The sequence below is a fragment of the Lissotriton helveticus genome, chromosome 7, assembly GCF_964261635.1.
Source record: "Lissotriton helveticus chromosome 7, aLisHel1.1, whole genome shotgun sequence".
NCBI classification, from domain to species: Eukaryota; Metazoa; Chordata; class Amphibia; order Caudata; family Salamandridae; genus Lissotriton; species Lissotriton helveticus.
In genome coordinates this window covers 628,118,667-628,143,847 of record NC_136068.1, presented here as the reverse complement: position 1 = coordinate 628,143,847, position 25,181 = coordinate 628,118,667, and the positions used below count along the sequence as shown (strand labels likewise).

Genomic DNA, 25,181 nt, shown 5'->3' with positions numbered 1-25,181 from the left:
GTTTGGTACAATGGAGTGGACTGGAGTGGACTGGCGTGTTGAAGAGTGTCGTACAGTAGTGTAGAGTAAATTAGAGTGCTGTACACTCGCATTGACAGGAGTATATTATTGGACAGTGTAGTGATATGTAGTCTGGGAGAGGAGAGAGGTGTAGACTGTTGTTGTTGAGCTGAGTTGGGTAGAATCAGGTACACTGGAGTGGCATACACTGAATAGAGCAGAGTGGAGTGGCGTAGAGTGGAATACCATACAGTGGAGTGGCAGAGAGTGGAATACCGTACAGTGGAGTGGGGTAGAGGGGAATTACATACAGTGGATTAGCATAGAGTACAGTGGCTTAGAGTGGAGTGGCATTGACTGGAGTTGAGTACAGTGGAGTGGCGTACAGCAACATAGAGTACAGTGGAGTGATGTAGAGTGGAGAGGCATATAGTCGAATAGCGTAGTGTGGAATAGCGTATAGTGGAGTGGTGTACAGTGTAGTGGTGTAGAGTGGACTAGCATAGAGTGGAGTAGTGTAGTGTGGAGTTGCGTACAGTGGAGTTGCGTACAGCGGAATAGCATAGAGTGGAGTAGCATATAATGGAGTGGCATAGACTGGAGTGGGGGAGAGTAGAATGGCCTACAGTGTAGTGGCGTAGAGTGCAGTGGCGTAGAGTGTAGTAGTGTAGAGCAGAGTTGTGTACAGCGGAATAGCATAGAATGGAGTAGCATATAATGGAGTGGCATAGACTGGAATGGGGAGAGTAGAATGGACTACAGTGTAGTGGCGTAGAGTGCAGTGGCGTAGAGTGGAGTGCTGTACAGTTGAATGCTTACAGTGGAGTGGTGTAGAGTGGAGTGGCCTACAGTGGGATACATACAGTGGAGTGGCGTTGAGTGGAATAGTGTACAATAGAGTAGCATATAGTGGAGTTTTTGTAGAGTGGAGTGAAGATCAGTGTAGTGGTGTAGAGTGGAATATCGTAGAGCAGAGTAGCGAAGAGTTGAATCGCATGCAGTGGCATGGTGTAGAGGGTACTATCAGAGTGGAATGTTGTAGAGTGTAGCGGGGTAGACTGTAGTGGCATACAGTTTCATAGCATACAGTGGTGTGGCACACAGAGGAGTAGCATTAGTGGAGAGTGTGGTGGCACACAATGGAGTGCCATAGACAGCGTGGCATACATTAGAGTAGCGTACAATGGGGTGGTGTAGTGTTGAATAACGTTGAGTGTAGTGGCACACAGTGGAGTGACATGGAGTGTAGTGCCATATAGTAGAATAGCGTAGACTGAAGTGTCATACAGTGGAAGAGCGTAGAGTGAAGTAGCATAGAGTGGAGTGGCGTACATTGGAGTGGCTTAGCATGGAGTGGCGTACAGTGGAGTGGTGTACAGTCTAATAGCTTGCAGGGGAGTGGGGAGTGTCTTAGAGTGCAGTGGCAAATAGTGGAGAAGCGTACAATGAAGTGTTGTAAAAGTGGAGTGGCATACAGTGTAATAGCGTACAGTAGAAGGAAGTGGCATAGAGTGGAATAGTATAAAGTATAGTGTCATAGAGTGGAGTTACATATTGTTAAATATCATAGAGTGGTGGGCATACAGTGGAGTGGCATAGGCTGGAGTATTGCAGAATCAAGTGATGTATGATGTAATAGTGTACAGTGCAGTGGCATACAGTGGATTAGAGTATAGTGGAGTGGCGTACAGTGGAGTGACGTGCAGTGGAGCAATGTAGAGTCTAATATCATAAAGTGGAGTGGCATATAGTGGAGTTGTATAGAGTGGAGTGTGGTACTTGAAACAGACTAAGCGTGAAAGTTGATGAACAGATGTAGATATAATGAGGCAGGAATATAGAATATGAGGTGTAAATGGTAACTTTTGGTAGAGTGCTGTACACTCGCATTGACAGGAGTATAGTATTGTACAGTGTAGTGATATGTAGTCTGGGAGAGGAGAGAGGTGTAGACTGTTGTTGTTGAGCAGAGTTGAGTAGAGTTAGGTACACTGGAGTGGCATACACTGAATAGAATAGAGTGGAGTGGCGTGGAGTGGAATACCATACAGTGGAGTGGCAGAGAGTGGAATACCGTACAATGGAGTGGGGTAGAGGGGAATTACATACAGTGGAATAGCATAGAGTACAGTGGCTTAGAGTGGAGTGGCATTGACTGGAGTTGAGTACAGTGGAGTGATGTAGATTGGAGAGGCATATAGTCGAATAGCGTAGTGTGGAATAGCGTATAGTGGAGTGATGTACAGTGTAGTGGTGTAGAGTGGACTAGCATAGAGTGGAGTAGTGTAGAGTGGAGTTGCGTACAGAGGAATAGCATAGAGTGGAGTAGCATATAATGGAGTGGCATAGACTGGAGTGGGGGAGAGTAGAATGGCCTACAGTGTAGTGGCGTAGAGTGCAGTGGCGTAGAGTGTAGTAGTGTAGAGCAGAGTTGTGTACAGCGGAATAGCATAGAATGGAGTAGCATATAATGGAGTGGCATAGACTGGAGTGGGGGAGAGTAGAATGGACTACAGTGTAGTGGCGTAGAGTGCAGTGGCGTAGAGTGGAGTAGCATAGAGTGGAGTGGCGTAGTGTGAAGTGGCATAGAGTGCGGTGAGGTACAGTGTAGTGGCGTACAGTGGATTAGCTCACGATGAAATGGCGTAGAGTGGAGTGCTGTACAGTTGAATGCTTACAGTGGAGTGGTGTAGAGTGGAGTGACCTACAGTGGGATACATACAGTGGAGTGGCGTTGAGTGGAAAAGTGTACAATAGAGTAGCATATAGTGGAGTTTTGTAGAGTGGAGTGAGGATCAGTGTAGTGGTGTAGAGTGGAATATCGTAGAGTAGAGTAGCGAAGAGTCGAATCGCATGCAGTGGCATGGTGTAGAGTGTACTATCAGAGTGGAGTGTTGTAGAGTGTAGCGGGGTAGACTGTAGTGGCATACAGTTTCATAGCACACAGTGGTGTGGCACACGGAGGAGTAGAATTAGTGGAGAGTGTGGTTGCACAGAATGGAGTGCCATAGAACAGAGTGGCATACATTAGAGTAGCGTACAATGGGGTGGTGTAGTGTTGAATAACGTTGAGTGTAGTGGCACACAGTGGAGTGACATAGAGTGTAGTGCCATATAGTAGAATAGCGTAGACTGGAGTGTCATACAGTGGAAGAGCATAGAGTGAAGTAGCATAGAGTGGAGTGGCGTACATTGGAGTGGCTTAGCATGGAGTGGCGTACAGTGGAGTGGTGTACAGTCTAATAGCTTGCAGGGGAGTGGGGAGTGTCTTAGAGTGCAGTGGCATATAGTGGAGAAGCGTACAATGAAGTGTCGTAAAAGTGGAGTGGCATACACTGTAATAGCGTACAGTAGAAGGAAGTGGCATAGAGTGGAATAGTATAAAGTATAGTGTCATAGAGTGGAGTTACATACTGTTAAATATCATAGAGTGGTGGGCATACAGTGGAGTGGCATATGCTGAAGTATTGCAGAATTAAGTGATGTATGATGTAATAGTGTACAGTGCAGTGGCATACAGTGGATTAGAGTATAGTGGAGTGGCGTACAGTGGAGTGACGTGCAGTGGAGCAATGTAGAGTCTAATATCATAAAGTGGAGTGGCATATAGTGGAGTTGTATAGATTGGAGTGTGGTACTTGAAACAGACTAAGCGTGAAAGTTGATGAACAGATGTAGATATAATGAGGCAGGAATATAGAATATGAGGTGTAAATGGTAACTTTTGGTAGATTGTGTAAATAGTGTAAGTGGTGTTATAATTGTAGGTGTTAAAATACTTAGGGCCTGATTACGAGTTTGGCAGTGTTGCAGCGGGCTGCTATGCCAGCGACCCACTGCAAAACTACCAAACCCGTAATCAGCCCGCCCATCATATTCCGACTGGAATACAGCTCAGGCAGTCCTGTGGCGGAGGTACCATGGCAGTGACTTTCTAAGGCTCATAGGAGGGCCTTAGAAAGGCACTGCTGTAGGAGCACCGCAGACCGTTCCAGCACAACCAAAATGCACAATGTCTTGGACCACTCCTTGGCATACTTAACCCTGAGCCCCGCTCCTCCCAACATCCCATATGAAGGTTGGCATACTTCTGGGCAAAGCAGGTGCCCATTGCCTACCCTTACTTGCCTGTAGGTCTTCTTGCCATACATGAAAAATATATTTTCTAAGCACCATCTTCTCATTTCATTAAGCATGTCAGAATCTTGGTACAGATAAATTGGTCTCGAACTTAAAAAGTACTTCATGGCTCTCAGCTCATCCTCATGGGAGATGCTGATATAGCGAAGTCACGTCTAGCTCTATCAAAACATAGGACTCTTCCCACGGAATGTCAAATTCTTTAAGAAAGTCCCCTGTATCTTGTATGTGCGACGGGAGACTACCAACAAATTCTTGCAGAAAATGGTCAATATATCGGGATGTGGTTTCAAATTAGCTGCCTATTGCTGAAATGATGGCTGTCCCAGGGGGAGTTTCCTGATTCTTATGTATTTCTGGAATCAAGTAAAGAATTGACGTTATAGGGGCATCCACCTTCAGGTACAAATATTCACTCTGAGAGATTAGACCTGTCCTTCTCCACCTTCCTAAATCAGCATGGAACCCATTTTTTAGTTCAACTAAATTGGCTTGTGGTACTTTGTGATAACAAACTGCATCCCTAAACTGCAACGTAGCCTCAATATTGTACATGTCAACGGGCCACAGGACAATGTTCCCTCCCTTATCGGACTGACGAACCACAATGTCCTTTCTGACTTTGATTTTTTCAATAACTTGCCAATATTTCAGCCCTTGCCTTTTATTACCACTCAAATTTCCCACCAGGCATTCATGATGATGTCTTTAAATCATTGATGACAAGACCTAAATATATGTCCAGGGAATCCCTTGGAGGTTTTGGTACAAAGATTGACTTGGGCTTGAAAGGTGTCTTGATGCTACCATAAATATCTAAACCCAAAGTGTCTGCCGTTTCTCTGGATGATTAAAGGGGCCCTTTTCCTTCATTATCCTTCTCTCTCTATATATATATATATGTATAATATATATATCAGAGGGGCAGTAGCCACTCTGTAGTTAGGTTCACCAAAGATAGGAATTCCTCAGATATTTGTCCCTAAATTACTTTGTATCTGTTTAACGAATCTTCGCAAAACTTTGCAGACCTATTGCATCTGTTACATTGGTGAATGATTGAATGTTTGGCAGTGTTTGCTCAAGGAGGTGCAAAGAAAAATGTATGTATTATTGGATTGCTGCACACTTGCGTCACTCACGGTGTCGCATGGACAACACAATACTGAAGTCAGATTTACAAAGCAAATCAGGGCCACCATGTGTTGCCCTGAGTTGATTGGGAAATCTGGAGGAATACAAGCCAATGCAGTTTGCTCTTTTGCCTTACTCTGCACACCATACCTACATTGCTGCTAAATTTCACATACATCCGTACGACACGCCACTGTACTCCACTCCGCTATACACTATTCCACTCTATGCCACTCTATTATGCGCCTCTCTACTGTACAAGATTCCAATCAATAACACAACACGCTACGTTCTTACATTCTTCGCACCTCCACTCTATGCTACTCCAGTCTATGTCACTCCACTGCACGCCACTCCACTGGATGCTGCTCCACTATACACTATTCCACTCTACACTATTTCATGGTACACCACTCGAGTCTACGCTATTCCACTTTATGCCACTCCACTCTACAACACTCCATTCTAATCAATTCCAATGTATGCCACGCCAGTGTACTCTACTCCCCTCTACACCATTCCAGTGTGTGGCACCTCAATCTATACCAATTCATTCTACTCTATCCATTGGTGCTACTCAAATGTATGTCACTCCTCTGTATGCCACTCCACTGTATGCTATTCCACCATACACTGTTACACTATATGCCACTCCACTGTACCGCACTCACCTCTATGCCACTCCTCTCTATGCTATTACACTGTACACAACTCCACTCTACGCCACTTCAATCTACGACATTCCACTATAAGCTACTCCCTATAAACGCTCCTCCAGTATATGCTATTCCCCCATGCCATTCCACTGAACACCACTCCACTGTATGCTTTTCCACTATATGTCACTCCACTGTACAACACTCTACTGTATGCTTTTCCACTCTACCCTATTTGTATGCCTCTCCAGTTTACACCACTCCACTGTACGCCACTACGCTATTCCATTCTACACTATTCCACTCTATGCTATTCTTCTCTGCGCCACTCCACTCCACTCCACTGTACTCCACTCCATGCTACTCCACGCAACTTCAGTCTTTGCCATTCTACTGTATGGTATTCCACTCTACACCACTCCACTGTGTGCTATTACACTCTACCCCACAATACACCACCCCACTGTACACCACTTCACTGTGTGCCACTCCACTGTAAGTTACTACACTATACACTATTCCACTCTACTGTACGCCACTCTAGTCTATACTACCCCACTGTATGCCACTCCAGTGTACACTACTCCACTTTGTGCTAATCCACTCTACTCCACTCCAGTCTTTACTATTCCACTTTATGCTACTCCACTCTACACTACTCCACTGTACTCCACTCCAATGTACTCTCCTCCACTAAAAGTAACTCCACTCTACAAAACTCTACTACACTCTGTGCCACTCTATTAGACTCTACTGTACTCTATTCCTGAACACTCCCCTGTCTAAGTGTGTACTCACCTCTATCCCCGTATACTCTATTGTACAACCCAGCACCCCACTCTACTGTATGTTATGCCATTCCGATTTATAAGTTTCTTCGACTCTACGCTACGCCATTTCAATGTATGCCAACCCATTCTACGCTAAACCACTGTACCCTACTCCACTCTACGCCACTGCACTGTACACCACTCCATCCTATGCCACTCCACTCTTCTACTCTCCACTATACAGTATTTCACTGCACACTTTTCCATTATATGTTACTTCACTTTACGGTAATGTCTTCTGTGCCGCTACACTCTATGCTGCTCCTGTAAGATACTCTCCTCCGTTCTATATAAATCCACTCAATAAAAGTGTATCACACTTTATAGCACTCTACAACATTCTACAACACTCTATCCCTGAATGGTCCACTGTCCACCTCTATACTCCAATCTATGCCAGAACACTCCATTGTACAACACTCTGTTGCACTATTCCACTCCTTTGTATGACACAGCAATCCACACTAAAGTATGAGACCCCACTCCAATGTATGCCAATATACAACCTACACTCCACTCTGTGCGGCTCTATGGCACACCAATACACTCTATTGTACTTTACTCCACACTAAGTTATGCCTCTCCACTCTGCTCCACTGTATAAGTATTTACCTTACTTGACACTACTATACAACAATCCACTCTACACAGCTCCCCTGTTTGACACACTACTGTACTCTATCCAACTCTACTCTACAACACTCTACTATACTGTATGCCACTCTCCAAAACTAATGTACTGTACTGTATATCACTGTACAACACTGTACTCCACCCTGTGACGCTCTACGATACTCTATTCCACTATACAACACGGTACGCAGCTCTTTGTATGCACAGCACCCCACTTTACTCCACTCTACTTTATGACAGAGTACTCCACGCTACTCCACTTTATTCCATTGTACTCTGTAACACTGTATGCCAATCCACTTTACCGCACTCTGCAGCACTGTACTGTGCTGTATACGACTTCACTCTACAAAACCCAGCTAGACTGTATGCCACTCTACTCAACTGGAGTCTACATCACTTTCCAATACTGTATAGCATACCACTACACTCTACTGTACAATGCGGTACTCCAATTTATGACACTTTACTCAACTGTATACTACACCACTCTACTCTACTTCATTCTACCCCACTGTAGTCCACAACATGTCACTCTACTCTATGACACTTCACTCCACTCTACACTACCCCACTCCAGTGTATTCCACTCCACTATACTCCACTCTACTCTACTTTATTCCACTGTACGCCACTGTACCATACTTGGCTCTACGCCTCTCCACTCTATGACACTCTACTCCACTCTATGTTCAACCACTCTAGGCCACTGTACTACACTCTGACACTTCACAATACACCACTCAATTTCTCTCTACGATACGCCACTCCTCTACATAACACAGCACTCCACTCTAAAACACTCCACTCTATGAAAGTCCACTTGATGATATCCACTCTACTTCACTCTACTCCACTCTACTCCACTCTACTCTGAGAGACTATGACACACTACTCAACTGTTCGACTCTCCAGTCCACTGTACAAGTTGCTGCTCCAGTCTACGATACTTGACTCCGCTATATGAGAAACCATGCCAATACACTACATTACACTTTACTACCTGCAAGCAGAAAACTTAAGACCTGTAAGCAGAAAACGGCCCGGGACCAGGGTTCAATTCCCGACGCGGCAGGGTCTTGGACCAGGGTCAACGGACTCGATAATTCTCGCCTCAGTGCCTACTCTAACCAGGGAACACACTCGGTAACTCTGGGCATTAAGCTTGCCTCATCTCTACAACGGCCCCCCACAGACACCGGGGATGCCTGGTTTCACCCTGGAGATACCCAGAAAGGGACCATCTCACAGGGAAAACCAGGACGGGTTCCCCAGCGGTCTACAGCGCCAGGACACTCGGGTAGAGTAACAGTGCGCTTTACAAGTATCCCACATTTACATTACACTTTACTACACTGTACGATACACCACTGCACTCTGCTCTACTCCACTCTATTCCAACCTACAATACAGCACTCTATTACAATAGACTTTACAACCTTCTCCTTCACTGTACTCTATGACACTCTACATAACAACTCTCCATTCGCAACCCTGGACTCTTAAGATTTGAAATACATTTTTATGAAAAATGTTTTTATAAACATGAAATAAATGAAAACTTTTAAGGTTAAAGCTTAGTTATAATTAGGAAAAGTTTTTCTCTGTACAGTGCAAGTTTAAACTACATAAATGTTAAAAATTCTACAGTTGTACTTATAACTCTCATTTACAATTTATTCACCAACTTCGAATAGTTATAAGTAGCGCACCTCATTACACACTCTTTTCAGCTCGCTACCCAGACAACACTAATTATAATTTGCCACTCTATTACGCACTGTGTAGTGACAAATTATAAATTGAGAATCTATAAGTGTTGGTGGATAAATTGTAATGAAAGGTATAACTGTAGCATTTCAAACGTTTGTTTAGTTTAAGCTTGGTTTGGACAGGGAAAGAAAGTTTTCCTAACTTTAATTAAGCTTTAACCTTTGTGTTTTTTTATTGAAATGGAGTTTATAGTGCGTGACAAGCATAAACCACACGAAGACTCAGCTTGTTTTGTGCTCGGCGGTCTAAACTGAGCCAGTGTCAGGCATTTGACCAGAGCCTGGCTCGAGCTGCTTAGTGACTCTCCAACCTCTAAAGTTGGTGGAACAAAAATGTAAAGGACGGGTGAACAGACCAGTGATTGAAGAAGGTTGAATTATACCTGCATATATGTATCGTTTTTTTATTAACATAAGGCCGGTGAAAGTAGGTCAGGCATAAATATAGCTCCTCCAGCCTAAACTAGGTCAGATTGCAGCCATCTTGTAAGTCACCTTATAGCGCCCCCATTAGTGATTTGCCTCTCTTTTCAGACATGAGGTTGACAGTTTAAAAGCAACTTAGGACATCACAGTACTCCAATCACAGATATGATGATCCATGAAAGGGGCGGTAAGGACAATTTGATGGGTCTGACATCTTTCAGAAGAGAGAGAAGTCATTCTTTTTGCAAAGTCAGATCATGTTCTTACACTGTCCTAGTCATTAACATTTGGATTTAGTTAAACTTCACTCAGTGGTGCTTGCCTGGGGAGCGTACTGAGAATCAGTTTAAATTCCTACAAAGTATTGAACGTAATACTACATGTTCTGAAACTCACCGTCACCTCCCTCATGAAAAATCAAGTCTGTGGATGTGACGCCCCGTGACACCAAAAACAGAAATTGCAAGTTGTGAAGGTAAACGTAAGCGATTACAGTTGTGCCCGTGGTTCCATGTGGTGAGCATGCACCAGCACTCATTTTTGTGGGCTGAGGCTGGTGTCTCATCATCAGGCTTTGACCCAAGGCAAGTGTGGGAAAGGCAGGAAAGGAAGAAAGAAGGATCAAGATAGAAAAACAAGGGCAAAGAGAAAAGCCTTGATACATGAGAACCTGCAAGAGTTGAGACAAAGAGACAACTGTAGACTAGTAGCAGGAAGAGGCATGAAGCAGGATTAGTATTAAGCAGCCTTGGTATTCAGAAATGTAGGAATTCAGCAGGATCTGAAGGAAAACTAATGCCCCCTGCACTATTTTCTGCACATTAGGTGCTGCTGTGCTGCCAGATATTGCCTAAGGCATAAGGGACAGAAGTTTAGGTTTCAGATGTGGATAGGCTTTATGAGCTCTTTGTGTTATCCTTTTCTTTCCCACAGAAACAAAGTTTTCACTGCGAGCAGCGGCAGTCGCCCAGATGCCCAAAAAGTGATGATCATTATTACAGATGGTGAAGCAAGTGACGCAGTATTCCACAAAAACGCCATTCCAACTGCTGACGAAATGGGCATTATCCGGTACATCATCGGGGTAAGGACAAGCATGAGAGAATGAAAAGAGGTTAACATATGTGTATAAACACATTCTGGTACACACAGAGCTTTCATGCCCTGCATACACAGAGAGCCTAATCACTTAAAATATTGGCATGGTTTGAGTAAGTCTTAAAGCGTTCTTAAGACCAGAAAGCTAACCTTACTTTATGATGGATCTTGCCTTGATCATGTCAGTCGAAAAACTGTCCTTTCTAGTTTAAGACTGTGTCAAGCCAGACATAATTTATAGTAATACAAGCCAGAGTTCCTAGCCCATATCACTCTCTCACACAGATACACACACATACAGATCACACACCCTGTTCACAAAGATCTCCCACTACAAACATATCCTGCTCACCAAATTCATATACCCCATAAATCGCACACATCTCTACACATGAACCTCAAGCGCCCTGAATACACAGCTCAAGCATTTTTGGGAGTCACCTGGCCTGTACACGCAGCTTACTACTGTGTCCCTGCCTTTATAGCGTGCCTATCTGTCCATACTTAATACAACTAGGCCTGGCCTTCCTCGAGGGGTCTTGACTCTCAAATCTTAGTTCTCTATTCCTTTCACAGGTTGGCTCAAACTTTGGGGCAAAGTCGCCGGTGAATTACCTGGAGGTCTTTGCATCCAAGCCTCCAAGTGACCACATCAAGGTTCTGGACAGCTTCGACAAACTACAGACAGTCTTCAGAGAGATCCAGAACAAGCTGTTTGCCATTGAGGGTGAGAAACTGACGGGAGTCAACCACTTAGGATAAAGTGCTTTGGTGGGCTGAGGATTGTGGATCAAAGACAGTGGTTCAGAAGAAGAGATGTAGAATCAAACCTAGGCTCTGAAATTCATGGCACATTTTGAATGCAAATATCTAGCTTCCATCTTCTGTGTTCCCTGCTAATTTACAGTCCTGGGCAAGGCAACAAGTCCAATGTCAGAGCCATCCTTGTTGTGCCATCAGGAAGATGATCGTGCAGTCATGCCAATGATATTGAACGAGAAGCTGTTTATGGTTGATTAGCGGCCCCCATTTTCTGCTGTATCAGAGTCCCCTGCCACTGCCATGCAGTGAGAAAACACTATATCTGAGGATGTCAGGGTCATTGGTGATATGGGTATTGTGGTGGTATGTATGCAGCCCTCACAGGATTACAATTCTACGTGGCAACCCAGCCTTGGTGGAATTGCCATCACAGAAAGCTGTAACCTGACACAGCTTCAGCCATGTTGGTGGCAGTTCCCTCAAAAGAAAAAGCACAATGTCAGGAAACTCATAATGTGAGGGACTAACCTCTGCCGATGTGACAGAAGTATTTCCTGTGCCACAAATGTGGAATGACTGTCCAACCGCTAACATTGGAATGAGGCCCATTGAATGGGGATTGTTGTAGTATGGAAAAAAGGAATGGGGAGCGAGAGCACAGGCACAGTGTATGGATGCATAATTGCGGAGTGCAGGAGATGCGATTCCCAGTAGTTACAGGAAGCGCTAGAGAAAGGGATGGAAGTAAGATGCATGGAGTACAGGTGAAGATGAGTGGGAGCAAAAGTAGGCATTCTGTAAGTGAAGGTGGAGAGAACTGAATGGAAAAGGATTGTAGGAAAGATAATAGGTGGTACGTACCTACTTGCATTTACATGTCGCCTTTGAACAGTTATTTTACTCTAGCCAGCTCCCTTTGAACTGTTTTGTAAAACTCATAAGTGTTGGGTGGGGTGAATAGCTAAAGAAAGAACCTTTTAGAGCTAAGAAAATAGACTCAACCACTAGCAGTATTCCTTTAGATGAATAAAGTGTAATGGCATCCTTATTTACGCATATAAATATTGATTCTGCTGACAATGTTTGTAAACGTGTGTTAAACACAGGCCACCTGAGTGATTTTTTATTATTCTAACATATCACATTATGTAACATATTCATGCCATACCAGCCGGCTTCCAGACATACAGGAAAATGTGACGGGATGTCCTCACCCACTACCATGTGCCATGCTTCATCATAGGACTCCCAACGCTCTTCAAAAACCCGGTTTGATGAAGAGCGGAACTACGTCCTAAAATCACTAAATACGGATCTGTGCAGAAGAACTCAATCTAGAAGCCAAAGTGGTACTCAAATCTAACCTTTATGCTTTGAGTGCTACTTGGTATTAAAAACCAGATGTGGGGAGTAGGGAAGCTAGTTCCCCAACCCCCCTAAACTGTCAACATGTGTCTGCCTATTGGCTCAACAGAAACTATGCCAGTACTGCTCAATATTTTCCTGTTTGGCAGAATAGTGGAAACTCAAATATCCTGCAAAAGACTACTATTTCAGTCCTGAATTAATCTTAGAAATTAATCTTTATTCTTAAGCTTTCATTTCAAAATATGATATTTTTGATAAGTTTTTTTTAAAACATTTTTTTGACAATTATACACATCATATTTACAATTGGGAGCCCCTACTTTCTAATATTTTCTGTGAATATTTACAAGAAAGCTGTGAATAAATTAAAGCATCCTTAAGAACTCATTCATCCACCCAAATTGTGACTACTAACATTCCGTGTCGCATTCGTAATCTGGACAGTCAGCATTCATTCAAACAAATAAGAAGAAAGAAAGGAAAAGAAGGAATTGTGTGTGAGTGTCCCTCACCTACAACTTATTAAGGAGGGAGAGACTCACTCTAGGCCGTCTTAGGTTTTTTAAACTTCTTCTATTATTTGCAAATATATGTGTTTGATTGGCCTAACAGCAAAAAGGGTCGACACGTTTCAAATCCCCTAGACTGTGGGGATTATCCTCAGGACCACGTGCAGAAATATCTGTAAAACAAAAATTTACCATTCTTACTGTCTTATCCTATTATGCAACCTTCAACTTACGTGCAGCTAACAACACTCATGCATTACCTGTCAGTCTTTGAGGGATTTTTCAATTCTGATTCTGTGGGCGTAACAAAACACGGACATGAATATATATTCTTTGTGGTGTTAATACTCAACGTCTAAAGACTTATACTGTTGTATCCAGTGAAGACACGGCCGCATTAAGTACGGCGGTGAGGACTGGTGCCCATAGCAGTATGCACGATTTAAAAAGGTCCGGTGGAAGGCCATCCGGTCCTGGGGCCTTGTTACTTGTCAGCCCTTCAATTCCCTTTTCAACCTCATTTAATGTGAAGAGCAGAGGGTTCTCCTTAAATTTAAACAAAGTATTTTCTGTCTGAAACTCATTGCTTTTAAAAATAGAGCAAAAATGGTTTACTCACTCTTCCTCTGGGATATTTGTGCCCACAGTAGAATTACTTGGACAATCAAACAGTGGTTTATTTATAATATCCCAGAACTTGGCACTGTTTCTCAATGTTTCAGGATCTAAAAGGGACTCCCAAGCACTTTTCTTCACCTCTCTCTTTTGGGTAGCAAGGGATTTTTTATACCTAGCACGCATGACCTTAATACGGGCCGAGTCTCTGGGTTTGGTTTTCAGTGCATTCTTAAGCTCACGGCTGGCCTTAGAGCATGCATTATCAAACCATTTAGGGTTACTGCTAGCAATCCCTTTAGCTGGCACCATTAGCATCGACCCTACTGTTAAGGCAACACCCTCGAAGGCTGCCAGAATTTGTTGCGATGATGAGACAGGTGATGTACAAAGTGAAAGCTCAGAACTGCACAAGTTATTAATAGAGGTATACAGTTTTTCACAATTCACCATTGACCATTTTAAACGTCGCTTACCATTTATACACTTTATAAACCCACGATCCACTCGAGGCTTTCGCAGCTCAAAGAATCCCCCACCCAATTTGATACATAAAGGATTATGATCACTATAAATGCTCAATTGGATGTAGAAGTCCAGAACACTGTTGGCAAGGGCAGCAGACAGTAAAATGTGGTCTATGTATGATCCCGTTGCATGGCCTTTAAACGTAGGAATGGGAAAAAGAGATTGGTCCACCACCGTAGACATTGCTGAGATTAAATTATTTTCATTCATTAACGTGTTTAGTTCTATTCCACGCCGCGAGTGATCAAAGTGGAAGCCTTCCAGGCTGTTGCATCCCAGTTGCTCAATAACAGTCTCCCCGGGGTTTCCACACGGGTGTGTGTTAAAATCCCCTACGATTAGCATTTGGCGGGGCAACTTCTCAGCATGTTCTCTCAGGAAATCACACAAAGATTGTATGTTGCAGTTACCTGTCTGATTCACTGCGTTATAGAAGTTAATCAGTGAGAAAGTAGTTTTACCCCTCCTTAGCTCCAAGACTTGAATGTTTCTATTTCCAGAATGATACTCAGCTTTGAAGCATATAAGAGCCAGGTTAACATAAATAGCCAAACCTCCCTTTGCTCTACCGCTAGTTGAGGGTTCTGCTGGGATGAAAAAGCTTTGAAACCCCTCGATATGAACATTTTTTTTCCACTAACCATGTTTCCTGGAGACATATTACCGCATATTGTTTAACTAGAGACAACCATCCAATATCGCTGAATTTATCGAAGAGCCCTGCGATATTCCATGATATTAGACTTTCATTACAGGGTGATGATGAGCACAGAGTTTTAGTGTCTGTGTTTACCTTTACAATTGGGATAACGTGCGATGGTCCCATACATCTATCTACCTGTTCTTCCTTGCAATTATATATTATATCAGCTTGAGTAGAGACAGGGTTATGCACGTTTGGTAAATTTTTAGGTTGATCAGTCTGGGCTGGTGAAACAGTCATCTCGGGGTTAAAACCATGCAGTACAAAAGTATTAACCTCATGCCCTAAACCTATACCTTGTTGTATACAATTGTTATGGTCTGGGGAGGCAGTGTGTCAGGTTGTCATTCAACCCCTTCCAGCCCTCCCTGTCCATAAAAGGCGTCAAACCTATTGAAGATAGGGATGTTGTACTGGTTATTAAGGTGGGTAGGGTATTGATATTCATGTTGGTGAGTTTGATGTGGCCCTTCCCACCTATCTAAACTAGGCCTCCAGTTGTCGACAGAAGCACCTGTGCCCCATCCATATGTTGTTCCATACTGTGCTGGCCTAGTGAAGGGGTGGGTTGTCTTGGGGTAAATCATACTTCGTTGTTTCATACCAAAGAATTCTAGAGTGAGTGGGACAATAGTACCTCTCCTACGTTGAGATGGGAGTATATTTGATAGAATATTAGGTAGTACAGCTGAATTCATGAAGTTTAGAACTATACAGTCACCAGTAAACTTTTTGGGGTTTTGCCCTATCTAGGATACCCTTCTGACGGACTTGACCTCTCCTGCTAACTGTTGTTTTCCCCGGGGGACCATCTGCATATTACCCGTCAACCAGTGCAGGGCCTTACTTGTCAGTGATATAGGGGATTCTATTTGGCCAGTAGGCAAAGGGGGAGCATTTGCCAGTACCAACACTAAGGGTGAGGCATCTTCTATAAATTGTAATAGGTCTTTTTCTACATTTAATGTGGTCAATTCAGATGGTTTTGAAGGCGGATCATCTCTTGTCACTGGATGGTTTTGGTCCGTAGCTAGTAAGTGTCCGGGAGGGTTAATCTGTGCTCTGTTTACACCTCCCTCTAACCCACTCATGGTATGCTCTGTGTTTATGTTACCTAAATTTGTGACTGTAGTTGTTATATTTGTCACCTCATCCATTATCTTTTTCTGGGCCACGCCTAGTTTCTTTACTTCAGCGGTAAGTTTATCTAGTTTAGCTACCACCGGTTTAATGAATGCCTTCAGCTTACAATCGATCATATCCGCTATCCTATTTGGTAAATCATCATCCACATTTTGTTTGTCACTAGCACCCCCTTGCCCCTTACTTTTGTCCCTAATTTTCGTTGGCGATGCAGCCCTTTTTCTCCCTAAACGAGACCCTCCATGATTTGTCTGGGCTTTTCTACACTTTCTGATCGCCCGTGTAACTGGAACAAGAGTAGGGGGGTCTTCGACTACCATGTCCACCTGTGTGTCCACCTGTATAGGGGAATCCTGTACTGTATCGTCAGCCTGAGACTCGGTATCATAATTGTGATCTAATTCTTGGTCAGACTCTAAAGGAGCACTTTGATTAAGAGTCTCACTATCACGTGTCTCTGTATCTGGAACTTCGTTTCCTATATCCTGAGATGGTATATCTACCCACGGGGAGTTTGGTGGTGGACTCAGGGGTTGAAGAATAGGGGATTGACTTAATCCTAGTGACTATCTTCTATCACTATTGATTTTAGATACAACATGTACCATATAATTATCCATGATGTTTGCCGCAACGGCAGGAATCATTTTTGGCATCCTAAATAGAATTAGTTATAGCCTGTTGAGTGAGTGACTGGATGTGTAAGTGTCTATATGGGTGAGTGAGTTGCTGTTTGAGTGGGTGTTTGGTTAAGTGAATTGGTGTGTAAATAGCTGTATTGGTGAGTGAGTATTGATGTGAATGGCTGTATGGGTGAGTGAGCAGATGTGGGCATTCTTGTATGGATGTATGGGTATGTATGTGGCTGTTTGGGTGTGTGCCTGAGTGTGTGAGTGCTTGGATAGGTGATGAAGTGGCTGTATTGAGAGACTGTAATGGGTGAGTGAGTGGCTGTATAGGTGAATACGTGGGTGTGTGAGTAGCAGTATGGGTGAGTGTGTGGCTGTGTGAGTGGCTGTATGGGTGAGTGACTGGATGTATGAGTAGCTATATCAGTGAGTGGGTGGTTGTCTAAGTGTCTGTATATATGAGTGAGTGGGTCAGTTAATGCATGTATGTATAAGTGAGTGTGTGGGTAAGTGACTGCATGTGTGAGTAGCTGTATGGGTGTTTGAGTAGGTGTGTAACTGACTGGTTGAGTGGGTGGGTGCATGCATGAGTATAAGAATGAGTGACCGGTTGTAGGAGTAGCTATATGGATGAGTAAGTGGTTGTGTGAGTGGCTGTATGAGTGAGTGAGTGGCTCTATGGATGAGTGAGGGGTTGTGTGAGTACTTGTATTGGTCTGCAAATTGGTATATTAGTGGTTGAGTGGGTGTGTGAGTGGGTGTTTGAGAGGTTGTATAGAGGAGTGAGTGGGTGTGTGAGTGGTTCTGTGGATGAATCAGTGATGTCATTTATGTCATCAGTGATTTCACTTACCATGTAATGAGTGATGTAATGTGTGAGGTCATAAGCAGTCCATTGCTGGGGCATAAGTTAGCTCAGGTAACTATAACTGCTGAATTTCACTGGTTTTGTATAAGTGAAATCTGAGCCTAACTATAACGTCCCTGTAAACTTTGTTTTTTTCAGTGAATTTCTAATGTTGTTTTTTAAATATACTCCTAACTATAACGCCTCTGTAACCTTTGTTTTTTTCAGTGAATTTCTAAGGTTTTTTAAATTGTATTTCCTAACTGTAACCTGTAACTTTTGAGAGTGAGTGTGTAAGTGAGTGAATGAGACTGTCAGTGGGTGTGTGAGTGAGTGTGTGAGTGTCTCACCGGGTGTGTAAGTGGGGGCATGAGTGTCTGAGTGGGTCTGTGAGTAGGTGCGAGAGTGTCTCTAGTGGGTTGGCAAGTGCCTTCATGAGTGTGTCAGTCAGTCTGAGAGTGTCTGAGCAGGTCAGTGAGCAGGTGCGTGATTCTCTGAGTGGGTCTGTGTAGTAATTTAACCGGAGGCAACAGCGGTTAAAAAAGATTTATTAAGATTACAAGGTCGTGGAGCACAAAAGATGCTACACCAGGCTCAGCAGTTGAAAGGCTCTGTAAACATAACATTCCACATCACTAAGCAACAGAAACCACTAAGCAACTACAACATTCCACAATACTTTAGTACTAATAAATGAATACAACATACTACATACCTTCCTTTCTCCTATATAAAAAAATATATAAACCAAATATGCAAAGAGTAAAAGTAGAAAAAAAAACTTTATCTAAAACGAACAGGCAAATTACATTTTCTCGAACTCTTTCTTACCACTTCATACTACAGTGTAGAAGATGGAATATCACGCATGGTATCAGGAACATCAACATCAACATCATTTTGTTGAGTGGCATTTAAAACAGAACTGTGTACAACTTTGGAAATTTTTCCCAGATTCCACCAGTGCCCCCCTTCGACCTGTAAAGCATTTCCATAAACTTTCATTACACGTTTTGGTTTACTAAACTTGCTTTCACCCTTCCTTGTATATATAGGGGACTTAAATCTAACAAAATCCCCTACATTGAGAAACGACATTTTGGCCCCTCTTTTTTTTTTTAAACTGTTTTTATTAATAACAAAAGTAGGGCGTTCGACATTCAAATTATTCATATAGCAAATAAGGCAATACAATGCAAGAGATAGTATCAGTTCACTTTGTAAAGTAAATAATTAAAGTACATTGTTCCAGAACCATTGGTACAGTTTCCCAGCCCCCCTCCTCTCACCCATTTATCCATCAGAATCGATACCCTCTTCTGGCCTCGGTGGGTCGCACAAATGTCCTCTGTACTCATTCCAGGCACCCCAGATCTTATCCCATTTTCGGGGGCAGCCCCGGTGCAAGTATACCACTCTCTCTAGCATCGAGATCCACGCACCAATCTTTCAGTTTGGGAACTTCTTCAGCACCCCAGTATTTGGCAATATTGCGTTTGGCAAACATGATGCCCGGTGTCACCCAGACCTGGGCAGGGTGAGTAAAGTCGTTAGGGGCCCAGATGTTAAGCAAACAGCATCGGGGGTCAGGTAGCACAGATACATTCCCTACCTGCGACATCGTTCTCATAACCTTCGCCCAGTATGGAGCAACTCGAGGGCACTGCTATATAGTACGGAAGAATGTACCCTCCTCCCCACACCCCCTCACACAAAATCGGTGTGTGGCGTGTCCTATAGCGTGCAGAGTGGTTCTAGTGAAGTACACACGATGATGTATTTTTAACTGTATTAGACGAAGCTTAGAAGGTATGGCCACTTCTCTCGGGGAGGATAGTGCTGTCTGCCAGTCTGCCTCGTCAAAGTCCCCCAAATCTTCAGACCAATGGTGCCTCAATTTCTGGGAGGGATCGGGTAGATTGTTAACTAGCTTGCGATAGGTCAAAGACGTCGCTTTCTTGTGCATATGCTCCGTAAGCAGCCTGTCTTCAAGCGGGGTTGACTCTGGCAGATCAGTGTTGGTTGGGATAACTGAGCGCAGGGCATGACGGACTGGTAAATATCAAAATCTTTCAGTGGATGCTAAATCATACTGCGCTTGAAGTTGATCAAATGTTATGACTGCGCCCCTTTTCCATAGGTCGCCTACCGTAGAGATACCTATCAGGTCCCAACCTTCAAACCCCTTACTGTTACGATGTTTGCCCAGTTTACGTGTGGTCCATAACGGAGTCATTTGAGTAATTATACCTGTGCATTTGAGACGGGTCTTTGCAGTATACCAAATGCCCACCGTGTGTGCCGTAGGGCCTAAGAGGGACACTGCGCCCTTTTTGTCATACAATACAGAAAGGGGCCCCTCCTCCCCGATCTCGTATTGGTCAGCCTGAAATGCCGGTTCTGTGTGCGATGCGTGCAACCATTGGTTTATCACTTTTAAATGGGCAGCCCAGTAGTACAGCTGTATGACCTGGAGTGCGACGCCTCCGTCATACCAGCTCCTAACCAACTTACCATGTGAGATCCGTGCCATCTTGGTACCCCATAGTAGACCCGAGACCAGGGTGTCTATTTGTCTAAAATATTTTATTGGAACAGGGAACGGGGTTTTTTCCAATATATATAACAGCCGCGGAAGTGTCATTATTTTGTAAAGGGCCGCTTTACCTAGCAGTGTCAGTGGCAAAGTGTGCCAGTGTTTGACATCGGATCGGAATCGCTCAAGGGGAGGTTCTAGATTTTTAAGGAGGAAGTCACTAGAATTAGGCGTTACCCACACCCCCAAGTATTTAAAGGAGTCCTCCGTAACTCTTAGGGGGCATTCCGCCGGGAGTTGTGGGGGCGGGCCTTTGAGGACGAATAAGATGGATTTAGACCAGTTAATAGTATAGCCCGACACCCGTCCAAAAATCTCACAAATGTTGAGGAGCGCCATAATAGATCGCTTTGGGGACGTCAGATATAAAAGGATATCATCCGCATATAAGGAGATGCGGTCCTCCCACGATGCGGTCCAATGCAGCCCCCTGATCATATGATCCCATCGGATCCAGGCCGCCAATTGTTCCAAGGCCAGGGCAAACAGTAAGGGTGACAATGGGCAGCCCTGGTGCGTGCCATGACCCAGCAGGAAGTCCCTGGAGATATGACCATTTGCCACTACGTGGGCCAGAGGGCTAGAATATAATAATTTCACCCAGGCACAGAACTTGCGGCCGAAGCCCAAATGTTCGAGAACTGCAAATAAATAGGTACATTCTACCATATCAAACCCCATTCGTGCATCTAATGAAAGGATGACTGCCGGTTCTTGTAGGCATGGCATACGTGCGACAACCGCGTGGACTCTCCGCAGGTTGAGTGCAGTACTTCTGTTGGGCATAAACCCGGATTGATCCGGATGGATCAACTTTTCTAGGTGGGGGGTTAACCGCAAAGCTATCATTTTGGCCAATATCTTCGCCTCTGCATTTAGTAGGGATATTGGTCGGTAAGACGAGCATTCATCTGGGGGTTTTCCCGGTTTGGGTACCGTGATTATAGTGGCCCTACGTTGCTCATGCGGCAGGACTCCAGCCTCTAAACTATGCCGAAACATGGCTAGAAGATGCGGGGCAACTGAGTCGGACGTGCGTTTATATAGCTCAAGGAGGATGCCATTAGGCCCTCCGGCCTTACCGGATTGCAAAGAATGAATGGCAGTTGTAATCTCATCAATCGTGAAGTCAGCCTCCAGGGTCAACGCTGCTTCCTCTGTAAGAGTTGGCATTTGAATATCCTGTATGTATGTATGAGCTTCTGCCACCGTCATGGAGGAATTAGAGGTGTAGACCTGCTCAAAGTAGTCAGCCAATGTGCACACTATTTCTTCAGGGGTGGCGACTATAGTACCAGTCGGAGTGCGAAGTTGCGCTATAGTCCTCTGAGTTTTATCCCTCCTGTCTAGCCATGCCAGGAGCTTGCCCGTCTTGTCACCCACCTCGTATATGGTGTGCCGAGTAGCTAGGAGTCGCAATTTAACTTGCTCAGTCTGGTATTCCTTAAGGGCGCATTGCTGGAGACGCAGGCTATGTGCCGTATCTGGAGATGGGCATCGCTCTTGCTGTTCCTGAAGCATTGCCAGGTCAGCCTCTAGAGTACCTAATTCGAACTTTGCCTCTCGCCTATGGCCCGTTATGGAAGCTATAGCCCGCCCTGGAATCACTGTCTTGTATGCTTCCCATAAAATGCCTGGGGACTGGACTGAGTGTTCATTGTCGAGGAAGTAGTGTTTCTGAGCCCTCACCATATCTTTACGAATCTTGGGAACTTGCAAATAACCCGGCAGGATAGGGAAAATACGCTTCCTAGTTTTGACATGCAACGTATAGGTCAGGTGCACTGGTGAGTGGTCTGATATGCCCCGAGGGTGTATCTCTACATCAGTTACATGGGGGAGGCCGTCTGCTGAGAGGAGAAAATAGTCAATATGGGAGAGACTATTCTGTACCCCTGATTGATAAGTGTACTGTAGATCTGTAGGGTGTCTGTATCTCCAGGTTCAGTGAGACCCAGGGCAGTAAGAAAACCAACCATGGAGGAACAACCCGCTCCCTTTGGCCTACTAGGGCAGCGATCCATGGAACTATCAGCCACTTCATTAAAATCGCCCCTCATAAGAAGTTCTCCCTCGGGCAGGTTTAACAGGAAAGCGCTAAGCCCCGGGAAGCCTACGGATTGAAGAGCAGGGGGTATATAAACTGACACTATATTAAATCTTTTCCCCTCCCACTGACAGGAGATTGCTGCAAACCGCCCTTGCGTATCAGACCAGGTGTGATGCACAATCAATGGGAATTGTTTTTGCACTAAAATCCCCACTCCTCTCGAGCCCGATGTGAACTCAGAGTGTACCAGCATTCTGAATCCCCAGCGATCCAAAGCCTTGCAAGCCGAACCCACCAGGTGTGTTTCCTGTAACAGTACCACCGCTGGTGTGCAACACTTCAAATAGTGCAGCACGAGGCCTCCCTTTATTTTGTCCCCTAATCCTCGCACGTTCCAGGTCAGTACTGTCAGAGGGGGCACTAGCGCCACAGCCGAAGCAACAGCACCAATTTCAGAACATGAAGATATCGTCTCTCCTGCCATAGATCATACAACATTGCGAATTGCTGCTGAAGTATCGCAGCCACATAGCAACATCATGCACATTTGCCTTCTTGTTTCGCCCTAGCTGTAGAACTGAAAAAACTTGAACATTATGCCATGAACTCCCTTCCCCCCCTTCCCCCCTCCCTGCCTCCCTGCTCCATGGTACTAAAACTGCCCGCCACCCCAACAAAGCAGAGTTCTTATTCCCCTTTCCCATTCTTGAACGGTGGAGGTGAGAGAAAATAGCTCCAGTCCTCCACAGAGCCCTTACATTACATCAAAGGCTATGATCCAACATCCCTGTCCGATGGCGGCAGAGAACAAAAGACTGCTGTAGTCAATCATGCAAGCGTCATTAAAGCACAGCCAGGGCGGAACACTCCTCAAGGTTCAGCCTCTCTCCCCTGTATCAGACAGTGACTCGGGATGTACATCCTAACGCTTCTAGGCAAACTCAGTCACATCATCTGGCACAGTTTCCCGAGGCCGTGGCCAGGTCAGTTCAGTTCTGCAGCCTCTGCATTGGCCTTTCATCCTCAAAGTTCCTTCGACATAGACTCACATATAGGCCCGGTCCATCACTCCTCGTTACTTGTCCCAGTGCTGTTCTCGGTGATCAGTGCGGCTCTGTCATCCCACCTGTCGCCACCCGTCCAACCAATCCTGGGCTTCGTCAGGTGTGAGGAAAAACCACACCTTTCCGTCATCCTCCACTCTCAACCTGGCTGGAAACAGCATAGAGTACTTTATCTCCCGCTCACGGAGGGCCTTCTTAACTTCTAGGAACCCCCTGCGTTGTTTCGAGACCGCTGCGGTGTAGTCGGGGAAAATTGTGATGTGGGCGTTCTCGATGTCGATTGGTGGCGACTTTCTGGCGGCCTGCAGGATTGCATCGCGGTCACGGAAATTAAAAATTCTCGCCAGGATTGGCCGCAGGGGGGCCCCGGGCTTAGATCTCCCACCCGGGACCCGGTGAGCCCGCTCTACAGAGAAAAAATAGGCTGAAGGTGAGTTGTCACCAGATCTTCTACAAATAGGTCAAGAGCCGGCTCCCCATTTTCTCTGGCACACCAACTAGCCGTATGTTGTTCCGTCTTGAGGGCCCTTCCTGGTCCTCAAGACAGGGCCTTCAAGAGTTTATTGTCCTCTTCCAACTGGTGCACTTGTTGTTTGAGAGTGGAGGTGTCAGTGACCAAGGTCTTAGTAGTGGTCTCAACATCTGAAATCTTGGAGGACAGTTTATTGAAATCCGCCCGGATAAGAGCCAGGTCAACTTCTAGTGTACCGATCCTGGTGTCTACTTTATTTAAGGTCGCCATAATGTCCTTCAGGGTGATATCCGGCCCCGCTCCGCCTGGTTTCCCCTCAGGTGAAGAGCCATCCTTATTCTGCGCTGCCCCCTGCGACTTGGCGAAGGCAAATTTGTCCAGCCGTCCCTGGGCAGCCCCCCTCAAGTTCCTGCCAGTCATGGCGGTAGGAGAGTAGGAATACGTTTTCCGGATAGAGTCTCAGGGAGAAGTGCCCTCAATGCAAGCAGTGGGTCTCGCGCGCACTGAGGGTGCTAGGAATTCGTCCCAAAGGGTATTGCGCTGATTCTCCAGTCAAATTGAGCTTGGGGCCTCGTGGCGACAAAAAAGAAGAGGGGGGCAAAGACCCGTCCAAACCAGCCCTGGCAGCTTCTGGGTCGTGCGCTAGTCCGAATTCTCACAAGCGATCGGGGACCGTGGGGGGCGCCCCGTGCCTCACACTGTTAATAGGGCGGCAGCTGATTAAACAAAATGGCAGCCGGGGGACGCACCAGGTCCCCTCTCAAAACAGTTCCCTTGGGTCCCAGTGTCAGCGCTTCATCCTATTCATGCGGCCCGCTGCTGTCAAGGTCCCTATATTGCCCCTGTGCGGGCCCCTCTTTTTTTATCAAACCAAACCTTTTGTTTCTCTTGTGTATTGGTTAGATTTTCTCTGATTTTACACATCAATTCATCAACACTAGTAGTAGACTTGAGTAAATTACCCATCCATCCAGGTCTAAATGATGTGTTTGCAATCCTTCCTCTCATGAGCACAAACGGAGAGACTTTGGTAGTAGAATGAGGTGTAGTTCTGTAAAACCCCATCAAATCTTCAAGAGTTCGCTTGACATCATGGTGACCAAATTTAGCCCACTTCACGCAGTCCCCAACCACCCGGTTCATTCTTTCCACAAGACCATTGGTTTGGGGATGATAAAGCGAACTCTTGATGTGTTTGACAGAAAC

General features: G+C 44.9%; 1 protein-coding gene across 1 annotated transcript in view; it reads left to right on the top strand.

The window, feature by feature from the left end:
• ITGAL (integrin subunit alpha L) overlaps window positions 1-25,181 on the top strand; it is a 453,229-nt gene that overhangs the window by 231,777 nt on the left and 196,271 nt on the right. The window contains exons 8-9 of the mRNA XM_078652856.1: window positions 10,525-10,675; window positions 11,266-11,416. Coding sequence (XP_078508982.1) covers window positions 10,525-10,675; window positions 11,266-11,416 — 302 coding nt within the window. The remainder of the gene's footprint in view (window positions 1-10,524; window positions 10,676-11,265; window positions 11,417-25,181) is intronic.